Source organism: Papaver somniferum, chromosome 2 (genome assembly GCF_003573695.1).
Source record: "Papaver somniferum cultivar HN1 chromosome 2, ASM357369v1, whole genome shotgun sequence".
Taxonomy (NCBI): Eukaryota; Viridiplantae; Streptophyta; class Magnoliopsida; order Ranunculales; family Papaveraceae; genus Papaver; species Papaver somniferum.
This window is the reverse complement of record NC_039359.1, coordinates 94,278,460-94,292,885: the sequence shown is the minus strand read 5'-3', so window position 1 is coordinate 94,292,885 and position 14,426 is coordinate 94,278,460. Positions and strand designations below refer to the sequence as shown.

The following is a 14,426-nucleotide window of genomic DNA, read 5'->3' as shown; positions in this document are numbered from 1 at the left end:
ACCGGACACATATATTCAAACCTGGAGGTTAGATATCCCTAAAAAGAGGAGGAATCAGTTACTGAGAACACCAGGTATAACCTGGAAGTTACATGTCCCTATAAAAAGGGGGAGTCAAAGAAGACCAGGTATAGCCTGGAAGTTAGAGATCCTAAAAAAAGTAAATTGGTTTGGACCAGGACAAACCTGGAAAGCATTTGGTCCAGATACATAGTCAAATGTATCTAGAAAAAGACTGAACTGGATACAATTCCTCCAGAATCTATAAATAAAGTTAGAATTTTCAACAGTAAAGGTACACAATTTTTAATCATTCTCTCTCCATAAAAACCTGTTCACAACTCTTACTTATTGAGGCATCGGAGTGTCTTTGCAGGTACTCCCCATTTTCATCTACCAATAATTATTGAAGAACCAAAGTTGATAAATAGCTGATTCATCAAGTAGCTGGGATTTCCTCATCCATTAAAACGTATAACGAGGAATACTACTGAATCATTCAATGGTTCATTTTTCATCGTAAGGCACAAATCTCAAGGAATATTCTTGAATCATCCGACGGCTACAATTTCATATTCATATATGAATCTAGAGGATTGTTATAGGAGCATTTTCGCTAGAACATCTTTTGGAGCCTAGCGTGGGTGGGTGGGGGTGTGGGGTGTGGGGGGGAGAAAGAATCTTCAAATTAATAAAAATAATTAAAATCCATGGCTACATCACAAACATGCCGGAGTGATGGGAACGATAATATGGATGGAAGAGTACGAGGAACTCAGAGCGATATTGATCACCCACTTCAATAAGGAGTTGAAATATCACCTGAAACAACGATATCAGGAAGTCTTTCTAAGATAACTCATCCCAAGGGATTAGTAGGGGTAATCATTGGGTACGCATTATAATTCCCCCTGTAAGTGAAGGTACCAATCTGAACATATCCTCAAGAAACACATATCAGCATCAAACAAACATGTTAAACTCGCGCCAAAATTCCCCTGCCAATAAAGGATTTCGTTCAGCCTCGTGTTTTAAAAAAGTGGATAGGACCAGACCAGTACCTATAAATCTGAAAACAGACTGCTGAAAGATTCACTAGATAAGAAACTGCAAACGAGTAATACCCTGAAGGTGTCACTCCACACCAGCATGCACGATCTTCGCATGAGGATTGGCGAGCGCGCCGTGCAAGATCATCACATGAAAGGAAAGCTCCTAAAGTAAGTAATGTACCAAAGAAAAGTCAATGAATAAATGACATCTACAGAAGCCATCACGCCGTCGTAGAAACATAATGACGATTGGACCTAGTCATTGGCAGAACAACAGGCGCGAGCAGGAGGAACATCGACGAGTAGAGTCGGGGAGTACCTCGAGAAGCGGAATCAAAAGGAATATTACGACGAAAAAAGAATCGAAAGTTTCCTGTAAATTGGAGACAATTTCCATGGATGCAGTGTCTAGAAGTAATCTCCAATGTACATCACTATGGATGCAATCTTCCAATACCAGATAAAAGAAAAACACACATGCAGTGCACAGGTGTGACGATGGTAATTATCAACAATGATACACTTATGAGACATAAACATCAGCTGCAGTACAATTAACGTATTAAATATACACGCGCTTTCTTAGCCTAGCATTGCAAATATTCATCGATCTCAAGTTGTGTATACTCATAGAAAATCGACGAAAAACATCACCAATATATCATTATGCCAATTCCAGCATTAATTATTTATTCGCCCTACAACTGAGATTTTCTAGGCGCGCCTTAGATCCATCAATCAAACTCAAAACTTCCCCAACAATCTAACTCGCTAGAGTCATGCAGCATTCCAAGTCGTCTGTTCTTCGATCAGTAATTTAGCTCATTGATCCAATTAGTGATCCAGCTCGCTGATCCAATCAATGACATGTTCTTTTGGTTAGATCCAATTCCAAACTTGCACGAGTTTAAAACAATTGGACCTACCGCAGTGCACGTTTTACTCATAATACTCGAACACTGGGGGCATCCGGGGAAGGATCGTACCTAATAAATAAGCTAGCAGGAGGGGAGTTATCTTGAGCAAGGAGAACCAACATGGAGCCCAAAAATTGGAACTCTAGCAACTTGGAAGTAATTCACCATTGACTACGGGATGCATATTTCTGATGTTGGTACGTTCCCGCAACATAAGGTAAGCCTAGACGATTTCTCAATTTCTTTACATTATTCGTATTTTGTAGTCCCACAACAAATACACAACTCACAGACAAATGCACGATTCACAAATAAATGCATGATCCACACACTTCGGTACTAGCCAGAGCTGTCTAGCAATAACTCTCGCATAGCTAGGATCGATCATAAACTTCAGGCATACTAGTCAGAGCTGTTAAACAATTACACTCGTGTGGCTAACACCGATCTTAACTTGGCTTTGATATAGGAATAAAAAATATTATTTGCACAGTCTTAGTCAATACTTATGCAAATTCGCAAGCAAACTAAAACGGTTTAGCTCAGGCTCAAGAATAGTATGGACCTTGTTCTATGGGCAATAGGACCCCATCTCAGGGCAGTGAGAACCAAACCAACTTGGCTTTGATTAGAGAAATATTCCTTGCACGGTCTTAGTAGATACTTGCGCAAATTTGCGAGCAAGTTAAACGTAAATCGGTTTAGCGCAAGCTCAAGAATATCAAGGACCTAGTTCCATGGGCAATGGAACCCCATTCTCAAGTCAATAAGAGTGCATTATACGATGAAAATAAAAACGCTTTACGAAGAATTTTTGCTGGATCAGAAGTCAGAGATACAGACAAAAATAATAAAGAATATGAAATTACATACATAAGCTTTATCGAAACTGAAACGAAAAAAAAAATTCGCGAAGAGCTTTTATGGAACGACATAGAAAAAATATGCATGAATAAACTTTGTTAGAGCGGGAGAAAAAAGAAGAAGAAGAAAAAAATATTTGCAAAAAAAGAAGAAGAGTTTTTTGGTGCAGGAGCGAAAGGAGACAAAGGTCAAATCAATTGGCGAATAAGCTTTGATGGGGTCCAAATAAAAAAAATATTCACGAAAAAACTTTGTTAGACATGAAGGGAAGATCGAGGAGAAGAAGAAGAAGAAAAAAAATTGTTTTTTGCAAGGAGATTTAAAAAAAAAAATTAAGAAAAGGTACAATATGGGAGAAAAATCGCAAGGTGCGAAAAGGTAAAGTATCAAAAGAAGAAAAAAAAAAATCTATCTAATACGAAGATCTCAAAGGAGTTTCATGTTTTACCTCATGCTTCCCCCATTATGTTTGAGATATAGTGAATCATCACTCGAAAAAGCATCAAAGAACATCATTTATGAAGCTCTCAATGTATGAGTAATTGTGATATTTTACAACCATCTAAAAGGTACAGCTCAAGACTCGGCACCACTATCATCATTGGAATATCAATTGGAGTATATTTATATGGCATTATACAGATCTAAGCACAAGGATCCATACTTCACGTAAGAAACATGCTAGCTTTTTCCGAACAGTGAAGTTATTTAACAACCATAGCACAACTAAAAGCCTTTCATCATGCAGGCATCTACCGACTCACCTCACAAACGAAGACTTAAGTCTTGCTCTCATCGCAAGCACAAATCTCTCCAAGTTTTTTTCCCAGTGCAGCCATGAACTCTTGTCTCAAAAACGAGACCAACAACAGTTGTTGATCCAAAAGAGCCATATATCCAAGAGATACACCAACTTATTATAGCATTTGGGGCAGTATCCTTGCCACATTGAAAAGAAAATACCTTTTGGTAATGCAAAAAAAAGACTTGTTACGGCAGCAAGTACATGTCTTGAAACTCGTTATACAATCATTAAGACTCGTTCATATTGAACTTCGGAAAAAATCGTCCCACAACACCAATACCAAGTGCAACCTTGTTCAGTAGCATACCACCATGTCACTTCAACAAGTAGCTTGGGGGCATCTGAGTAAAATAACGGAGTAGTAGATGAAAGGGATTATCTTCTTAACCCATCAACAAGTTGAGGATTAAGAGTTGGCGATTTTTGTACCATATTGTTTGGTATATGGGCCCAAGTGCCCAGCCCAATAATTCTACCCAATATTGAGTAGGGGTGAGCATTTGGCCCGTAATCCGCGGATCTAATCGGGACCAACCGTTCATTTGCGGATAGATGTCCGGACCGTTCGTTAACGGGTTGGATGCGGATGGAATTTTTGAAATCCAACGGATAACGGATCGGGCCCCGATGCAACCTTGAAAATCCGTTGGACATCCATATTTTTGTTAAATGAAGGGCATTTATATAGTTCTAGAAAATACTATGGATCATTTATAAATTTTTAAGATGTTTGCTTGGGGTCTTATACATGGCATTTTTATATTCCTATACATATATAGGATACGTAGGTTTTATAAGCCTAGCGTTTTTAGGGGCCACTCAAAAGGAATTTGGGGCCAACAATAAAACAAAATCGGGTCACCCAAACCTAAATTGAAGCTAGCCCTTATCTATAATTTTCGTAATGGAAAATTTGCCCTCAAATAATCGGTAGATAACTACACATTCGGTAGTTTAAGTTAAGAAAAAATCTCGGATTACCCTCAATTAGAATTTTGGATTTAAGTTTGAGAAACAATGTTAGAACTATCGATTATGATAGTTTAAGTTTAAGAAACAAACTTGAAAATTGAAAACTTAAGAATTCGAGAATTCTCAAACTTAAAAATGAAAATTGAAAACTTGAGAATTCTCGGATTTGCAGTAGCAGTAACATAATTGGTAGATAAAAATCTATTTTACCTACCGATTATGGATGATGTTCTTAAGAAATGATGAACATCAACCAGAATCGGTAGATAAAATGATTGTTATCTACCGATTATTCTTGATTCAAAAAGTTCAATTTTTCTAAAAATTAAACACAATCGGTAGCTAATGAACACAATTACTACCGATTATGGTAGTACCAACATTCGAAAATTGAAGAATTTTTCTCAAAAATTCATTTTGGGGCCAGTATATAATCGGAAGTTTAATTAACTTAAAATACTACCGAATATGGGTAGTTCTCATTTCGAAATGCCATTATATAATCGGAGTTAAGTTAATTTACCTTACTTCCGATTGTTATAATTCCAAAATTCAAATAATTAAGAGTTTTTTTCAAAAACTCATTTTGGGGGCATTATATAATCGGAATTTAAATTTACTTAAAATATTACCGAGTATGGTGATTCTCATTTCGAAGTGCCATTATATAATCGGAAGTTAAGTTCACTTACCTTACTTCAGATTGTTATAAGTCCAAAATTTGAAAAATTAAGGTTTTTTTTTTCTCAAAAACTCATTTTTGGGCCAGTATATAATCGGAATTTAAATTTACTTCAAATACTACCGAATATGGTGATTCTCATTTCATAGTGCCATTATATAATCGAAAGTTAAGGTCACTTACCTTACTTTCGATTGTTATAAGTCCAAAATTTGAAAATTTAAGGTTTTTTTTCAAAAACTCATTTTGGGGCCAGTATATAATCGAAAGTTAAATTTACTACCGATTATGGTAGTACCAAAATTGGAAAACTAAATATTTTCGGAGATCAAAGTAACATAATTTACTACCGATTGTGGTAGTACCAAAGTTAGAAAATTAATGGATTTTGACAAAATTTCATTTTGGGGCCAATATTCATTCGGAAGTTAAATTTACTTCCGATTATGGTAGTACCAAAATTCGAAAATTGAAAGATTTTGGAAAAATCACATTTTTGGGACGCTATATATTTGGAATATAAATCAACACAATTTACTACCGATTCTGGTTGATGTTCATCATTTCTTAAGAACATCATCCATAATCGGTAGGTAAAATAGATTTTTATATACCGATTATGTTCCTGCTACTGCAAATCCTAGAATTTTTGGGCCTACTCTATATTCAGAAGTTAATCAACACATTTTACTACCGATTATGTAGAACCAAAATACGAGAGAAAAAAAAACTTCAAATAATTTTGCTAACAATAACTACCGAATTCATGTTTGATTTCCGATTATTGAAGGGCAATTTTTCCATTACGGAAAAGAAGATAAGGGGTGAACTCAATATAGGTTTGGGTGACCCTATTTTGTTTTATTGTTGGCCCCCAATTCCTTTCAAGTGGCCCCTAAAAACGCTAGATTTATTAGGAGTCATTTGTGTTAGCTTTATTTTCTTTACTATAAATTTTAACTAAAACAAATCCATTGGATTATCCGCATCCAATCAGTCCATACGTGCATCCATTAGATGTAAATCCGTTGGATATGGATTGGATGCAGATGCCAAATTTGAAATTTGTAGTGCAATGGATTGGATGTGGATGAGGCGAAAACCGGTCCATATCGGCTCATGCTCACCCCTAATATTGAGCCCTTTGGTAAAAAATGGGGAAAGATGATTATAGCCTAGTCAGCTATTATCCTTCTACAAGAGAAGATCAGGCACATATATTCAAACCTGGAGGTTAGAGATCCCTAAAAAGAGGAGGAATGAGCTACTGAGAAGACCGATATAACCTGGAAGTTACAGATCCCTAGAAAAAAGAGGATTCAAAGAAGACCAGGTATAACCTGGAAGTTAGAGATCCTTAAAGAAGGTAAATTGGTTTGGACAAGGACGAACCTGGAAAGCATTTGGTCCAAATACATAATCAAATGTATCTAGACGAATACTATACTGGATATAATTCCTCCGGAATCTATAAATAGAGTTAGAATTTCAATTGTAAAGGTACACAATTAAAACCTGTTTAGAACTCTTACTTATTGAGGCATCAGAGTGTCTTTGCAGGTACCCACCATTTTCATCTACCAATAATTATTGAAGAGCCAAAGTTGATTTAGATGTAAATCCGTTGGATATGGATTGGATGCAGATGCCAAATTTGAAATTTGTAGTGCAATGGATTGGATGTGGATGAGGCGAAAACCGGTCCATATCGGCTCATGCTCACCCCTAATATTGAGCCCTTTGGTAAAAAATGGGGAAAGATGATTATAGCCTAGTCAGCTATTATCCTTCTACAAGAGAAGATCAGGCACATATATTCAAACCTGGAGGTTAGAGATCCCTAAAAAGAGGAGGAATGAGCTACTGAGAAGACCGATATAACCTGGAAGTTACAGATCCCTAGAAAAAAGAGGATTCAAAGAAGACCAGGTATAACCTGGAAGTTAGAGATCCTTAAAGAAGGTAAATTGGTTTGGACAAGGACGAACCTGGAAAGCATTTGGTCCAAATACATAATCAAATGTATCTAGACGAATACTATACTGGATATAATTCCTCCGGAATCTATAAATAGAGTTAGAATTTCAATTGTAAAGGTACACAATTAAAACCTGTTTAGAACTCTTACTTATTGAGGCATCAGAGTGTCTTTGCAGGTACCCACCATTTTCATCTACCAATAATTATTGAAGAGCCAAAGTTGATAAAGAGCTGTTTCATCGAGTAGCTGGGATTTCCTCATCCATCGAATCATCCAACGGTTCATTTTTCATTGTAAGGTATAAATCTCAACGAGCATTCTTGAATCATCTGACGGCTACAATTTCATTTTCATATACAAATCTCGAGGATTGTTGTAGGAACATTTTTGCTACACCAATAGACGACTCATATTGACAATGGGTAGGGCGAATGAACCTTACAATGGGCAGAATTTTGTGCCACCGAAACTTCGCTCGAAAATTATGTCCGTCTCTATAGCCCTAGTGCCCAAACCTAAGGACCTTTACGCCATTTATCGGTCCTGAAAAGAAAAGGACGCGCATAGTTAGTGAAGTAGTTCTTGGTTCAGCGTCAAAGGAGCCTCGGAACACAAATTTTACAAGTTGTATAGTCGCCAAATGAAGGAGAAAAAGTGAAAAACCCTTGGCGTAGGATTTAAGAAGTTTCCAAAACTAGTAACAGACAGACAGCGATGAGATTAAATGGTGGTTTCTTAAATTCTGCTCGTGCACACCTACACAAATCATCATTTATTTCTACCTCCATCTTTCACCCTTCTTCTTCTTCTTCTTCTTCTTCTTCTTCTTGCTTTCACTCTGCAATGGCGAATTCGAATGGATCAACAACTACTACTAGTGGTGATCTTAAGCCTAAATTCTTAAAGGTTTACTATGACCTCAAATCTGATCTCCTTCAAGATCCTTCTTATGAATTTACTGATGATGCTCGCAATTGGGTCGACAAGGTAAATCAACTTTCTGATGATTCTGCATCAGATTTTTTTTTTCCTTTCAATTTTAGATGATTCAATTTTTTTTTTTGTAAGGTGTCGTTTTAGAAGTGATATTCGGTTAAGGTTTTGTTGATATTTTTCTTTTAATCTTCGGAGAAACAAATTAGTTTTTTTTTTTTTTTTTAACTATATTGATTTTGTTATGGCAAGGGCACTGAGGGGAATGATGTGAGAAATCAAGAAAACCTACAGATTGAACTTCAAAGACATGGTTGGAATCTGATTATCATGATTTTTGTCGGAATAATTTCAAAGAGAGAATGTTGAAATTATAGCGTTCAGGAATTTTGTATATGAGGATTGATAGTTATAATTAGGTTTTAGTTTATACAGGCCAACATTTTAGCATTGGCGCTTCTGTACTGACATGGTGGATTAAAGCAAAAAACAATGAATTACTATTAGTTACTATTATCATATGGCTCGGTGGTAATATTAACAATTTGAATCATATTGATTGTTGTACTTTTTGTACTTTCAGTATTGGTGATACATTTTTATAATAATGTGTGCCGAAGGCATTCTTGCAAATCTTATGGCCGTCAAAACCTGTTGGGTGACTGGTGTAACTGGAAATACTGGTTCATGAACATAAACAGTTCTGGAAATGTTAATGCTTCTTGAAATATGAAGTTTCTCTTTGTAGTGTTGTTGTTTCACGACTTACTTTTAATTATCATCTTCGAGCATTTACGTTTTAAACCATTTCATGGTATTTAGCCCCGCTGTATTCTGATCATGCTCATGCATGGTATTTAGCCCCTCTGTATTCTGATCATGCTCATGCTTGTTTTATTTTCAGATGCTGGACTACAATGTGCTTGGAGGTGCAGTAGACAATTGTTTTTCTTGTATCTATTATTTATAAATTATGAAAAAACATCTAGGGGTTGTGCCTCATGGTCTTCATGTTTCTAAGTTCGTCTCCAAGTTAGTTGGAACTAAGTGAAACGCAGAACTACCGTATCTGGGAAGTTGCCTTATCTCAATATCGCTTCTTACATTCTAATTTCTACAGGGAAAGTGAATCGAGGGCTCTCTGTGGTCGATAGTTACAGATTGCTGAAAGGAGATGACATGTCTGAAGAAGAAATATTCCTTGCATCTACACTTGGTTGGTGCATTGAATGGGTATTACTATGAAGTGGACAAATGCATTTTTAACTTATCTAAATAATTCTTATCCTTAAATCATTGGATAATTTGTTGATTCATTAAACCTTTCTTATTGAAAATGTATGCAGCTTCAGGCATGCTTTCTTGTCCTTGATGATATCATGGATGGCGCTCACACACGTCGAGGTCAACCTTGTTGGTTCAGAGTGGAGAAGGTCTATTCCGACCATGTTCAACAATTCTACTGATCTGTTGTCTATCCTCTGTAGCAGGCAGCCATTAACTTGTCATGCCATGCTAATAGCAGGAAATTGTATGACCAATATTACTCTTTTTTGGCTGGAGAGCTTAATAGCACATATTAATTGTTCATTTGTACATAGGTTGGTATGATAGCTGTGAATGATGGGCTTCTACTTCGGAATCACATTCCCAGGATTCTCAAGAAGTACTTCAGACAGAAAGTTTACTATGTGGATCTGTCAGAGTTGTTTAACGAGGTGCTTGGTATTGCATAAGTAATAGATTTAATTTTGATTCAACTTCTCCATGAAAGGTGTATATAATTTAGGTTGCATTTTGACTGGATAACAGGTTGAGTTCCAAACAGCTTCAGGACAGATGGTAGATTTGATTACCACAATAGAAGGGGAGAAAGATCTGTCGAAGTATACATTGCCAGTGTAAGTAGAAAAATAAAGTGTTTATGAAGGAATAACTTCTGGTAGAAGAGCCTGCTCATAAATGTTTCTAGACATGTGTTCCATAGACTCCTTGTCACTTATGTATAGTTGTATACTGCTGCGTACTATTGATCTTTGACTCAAGGTAATAGATGGTGTACAAATTTCATTTCCGTAATGATGTTAGTTAATCTTCCTTCCATAAGATGGCTTAATCCCACAATTTTTACTTAGTCACACTGATCATAGCAAAGTTCTGTGAGTGCTCAAACATTCTGTACGGAGTTATACTCTTGTACCTGACTGTGTAAGCATAGGTCATGGTTAAATAGTCAAAAACTATAGAAGGAAGAGAGAAAATTTGAATCAATGTAAATTGTGAAGTATTTTAATATGCTAGTACCAATGAATTTGTCTACTCAAATCAGTCACTATAAGTTGATAATTTTGTCCCATTTGCATATGAACCCTGGCAAATGATAAGCGGATCATGTCTTGTGCTGTACGTTATCGTTTAATGGCTACCATGATAATGGTTAGAGGCTGGCATGTTGCAGGAGTTTCATTGCTTATGATAAATTGTTTGTCTGATATTTATTTATGTGTCTAGCGCCTTGCAGTTATTATTCGTGTTAATATGAGAATGATTTTATCTTTACTTATCTATGAAACTGTATTTTCTTGATGCAGCCACCGTCACATTGTTCAGTACAAAACTGCATATTACTCATTTTATCTACCGGTGAGTTGAACTGTCATTTTGTGCAGCCTTCTCCTATTGCTTTTGTACTCAATGGGATGCCATGCCTCCTTTGAAAGACTTTTTTTGATAGCATGTCGCCAGTAGTTGTTTCTTATTGCTGTATGACTTACTGGAATCACCTAAAGCCAGGAAAGTCTCTGTTGCTGTTTTCTTCATTAGGGAAAAGCATGAGTCTTTGTCTGGCCTGCATGAAATCCAAATTGCTTTCGGTGCTTTAGTCTTTATGAATTTTGAAAAAAACTTCCATGTTATTCATCTTTTGTTGTATGAAATAACAACAGTTGATATAGGTTTCTGATAAATGCTTTAGGATCTTCAATGAGTAATATGCGGTCACCCTTAGAATGGTTGGGCCTACAGTAAAGCTATGAAGACAGGATATGCAAGATACATGCTTGAAGCATCAGGAAGAACCTTCAGGGGTGTCGTGTAATGTATTATGAAGCCTTGAGGGCAAGATTTTTCACCTCAAAGGTTGCAGTGAATCTGGCCTTTTAATTTCTCTTTATATTGTTGGGTCACAGGTTGCATGTGCATTGCTGTTGTCAGGTGAGAATTTGGAGAATCATATAAACGTGAAGAATATTCTCGTTGAAATGGGAACCTACTTCCAAGTACAGGTGATTTCTCTATGCATGCAATAAGGATCAATATGTCCAATCTTCCTTTCACCTACTGTCAGTAAATTAAAATTTTCATTTGTAGGATGATTATCTAGATTGCTTCGGGACTCCTGACGTGATTGGTAAGGTATGTCACTGAATTCTTCTTCTTCAATATACTACCCAATAATCAAACCCGAGAAGATGTTTACTTTTTATTTTCATCTGTATTTGACATGAGGTCAACAAGCCTCACCAGTCCCATGTGATCTGTGTGGAGGAGTTAACTAGTTCACTAAGATGATGGAGTTAACTTGTAACATTCCCACTAAACCCCCTGTTGGTTTGTTATCTAAACTTAAACTTGTATTCCATAAAAAAAAAGAGGATAATTTTCTGGCTATCTTTATTCTGTGTTGTTTTTGGACAACCAGATTGGAACAGATATTGAAGATTTCAAGTGCTCATGGTTGGTCGTGCAAGCGCTTGAACGTGTTAATGATGAGCAAAGGAAGATACTATATGTAAAAGACCTCTTCTTTTTTATATTTTGTTGTAAATCGATGTTTGACCGTCTTCTATTAGTACTCATTATGAATTTCTTTTTCCAGGAGAACTATGGAAAGGCAGATTCAGCTTGTGTTGAAAAAGTGAAAAGACTTTATAAAGATCTAGATCTTGAGGTTGGAATTCTCTCCCTTCTTATTTTTGCTTTATGTAAGAACTTAAATTTAAATGTTGATTGTGTTGTTGTCTTATGTCAGCTATCCAGTATACGTGTATAAGTCTGGCTTTTGGCAGTTCTCATTCATTTCCTTGTATTTTTCACTTTCTTAATGTTTCTTCTACATTAATCTTATAGGGTGTATTTGCTGAGTACGAGCGGAACAGCTATGAAAAGCTCATCTCCTCCATAGAAGCTCACCCGAGCAAAGCTGTTCAGGCAGTTCTGAAGTCTTTCTTAGCGAAGATATACAAGCGTCAGAAGTAGGAAACACGAGCATTTTGACATTCAAAAGATGAATAAGAAATGACAAAAGTAAAATGATTTATTTTCCTTATCATGAATAAAAAATGGCAAAAGCATTTTGATGTACGCCCTGCAACCGTGTTATCTTATCTGTTGGTGCTAAGTGTCTTTCCCAATGCTATTTTGTTCTTCCAAATTTTTGAACTTTCATCTGAATTTATAAGTCAACCATATGTGGCTCTTGGGACAGCCGACTTTTGGTCACTTCAAGCTGCTTCCGGAGGTGGTTGAAGAGGTAGTCCCTGTTCTTGTATATGGGACTCGTAGCTGTTGAACTCGCTGTCGCAGTACTGTTATTGATTTGATTGAAAAATTACCAAGTCGGATGAACAAGTAAGATGTAATCGAAAGCCAGTTGGCTGGACAAATTCACGACTCAAAAACTAAGGTATCAATATCTGCTACCCAAGTACAAAATAGCTCTTTTTATCAAGGGGAAAACAGAAAGGCTGCTGAAGCAGGTATTTGGTGGTGGTGCTTAATGAGTTATATTGATTTGGTTTATATGTCCTCCTAGGCGGCCGAATGTATCTAATTAGTAGATTTTAGTGTATTTTTCCAAGTTTTCTATATTGATTCCTAGATTTTAATCTTGCAAACAGAAGGAAAAAAAGAAAGAAAAAGGGTTATCAGTAACGGAAAATGGGTCATTTGTCCAAATATTCTTAAATCACGGTTCAAATGGACGAGTAAAAAATAGTTTGGGTGAAATGGCCAAAAAAAGAATAAAAATAGTAAGGATGGAACTGGTTTCATCCTAGCTTAAATTTGAAAAATATCAAGGATGAAACTGGATACATCCTGTGTAAATTAAAAATAAGAAAAAATATTTGAAAATGGGCACGATGAAACTGGTTACATCCTCCCTATTTTTACATTTTTAGCCATTTAAACAATATCAAAATCTAACTGTCCATTTCACCCAGAAATTGTTGATTTTGGTCTTTTTAACCAATTTTGTGTATCAGTTATCACTTATCAAAATTTTGATATATGTAAACAAAATTTGATAACCAAACACTGAAATAATCTCTCTGTCCATGTCTGCCAACAGCGCGGACGTAGGCATTACAGACTTGTATGAAGATCACTGCTTTCATTGCCATGGACAAAGCAAATCAAATTTCTTAGGTTCATCAAAACATGCATAAATACCATCTTTCCGTACAGAATACGGACATTGAGTGTGACAGTTATGCCAGTCTCTCTTGAGCTTATATACTTCGTAGCTACCTTGAATCGTCTTTCCAGTTGAATCGCTCCACCGCATAAAACACCAAAACATTGTTGTCCGCATAAAGTTCTGGTGAAACGTCCAAGAGAATGCTTGATGGAATGCAAGTCTTTGCTCACCCAAATCGTCATCCTTTGATTTGCAATGAATTGTAAGGACCGTGTTATCAGATATATCATTTCTTACCGAGGCATGAATCGCATTCCAAAAGGCCCCAGATGCCGAACACTCGCAAACTAATAATGCCAAGATCACCAAACCAAGAACATAGGCGTAGTTTCTGCTACTAAAAATGCTCTTGCGATCACTCATTATTTTTCTTTGGTATTTCCCTCTTTCTCTTTAGACGATATATATAATTATGCAAAATGGAACATTCTGATTCTTCTTCTTTCGGTTAGAGTCTTAGAGGATTATTCCAGTTATATTCTCCAGATTAAATGCAAGTGACCGGCAGTTATATTCTTCATTTGACGCACTCTGCCTTATTCTCACAGCTGATATGAGTATTACATCCATGTAATATTCTTCATCTATTCTCGGGAAACTATTTGGGAGCTCTCTGTTGTTGCTCCTTGGATCTTAATTGCTATTTAGTGGACTTTTGTAGCTTGCAGTCCTGGCCACATATGACAGGATCAATTATCTCGTTCAAAACTGGGAATTAGGACACCCCTTATAACCAAAGGA

At 36.4% G+C, this 14,426-nt stretch overlaps 1 protein-coding gene across 1 annotated transcript; it reads left to right on the top strand.

Moving 5' to 3' along the window:
• Positions 1 to 7,854: 7,854 nt before the first annotated feature.
• On the top strand, positions 7,855 to 12,837 carry LOC113348441 (farnesyl pyrophosphate synthase 1-like). The gene is made up of 12 exons (XM_026592214.1): positions 7,855 to 8,260; positions 9,111 to 9,135; positions 9,327 to 9,439; positions 9,553 to 9,639; positions 9,808 to 9,924; positions 10,019 to 10,107; positions 10,798 to 10,849; positions 11,395 to 11,490; positions 11,576 to 11,620; positions 11,907 to 11,996; positions 12,084 to 12,155; positions 12,335 to 12,837. Exons 1-12 carry the CDS (start codon positions 7,988 to 7,990, stop codon positions 12,461 to 12,463), a joined length of 1,188 nt encoding a protein of 395 aa, XP_026447999.1. The 5' UTR covers positions 7,855 to 7,987; the 3' UTR covers positions 12,464 to 12,837.
• Positions 12,838 to 14,426: the final 1,589 nt, after the last annotated feature.

Bases quoted from the DNA above. Each gene is read 5' to 3' on its own strand.
- LOC113348441 (XM_026592214.1), top strand. From the start codon at position 7,988: ATGAGATTAAATGGTGGTTTCTTAAATTCTGCTCGTGCACACCTACAC. The intron at 9,925-10,018 runs GTGCTTGGTATT...ACTGGATAACAG, and splicing joins TGTCAGAGTTGTTTAACGAG to GTTGAGTTCCAAACAGCTTC. The intron at 12,156-12,334 runs GTTGGAATTCTC...TTAATCTTATAG, and splicing joins ATAAAGATCTAGATCTTGAG to GGTGTATTTGCTGAGTACGA.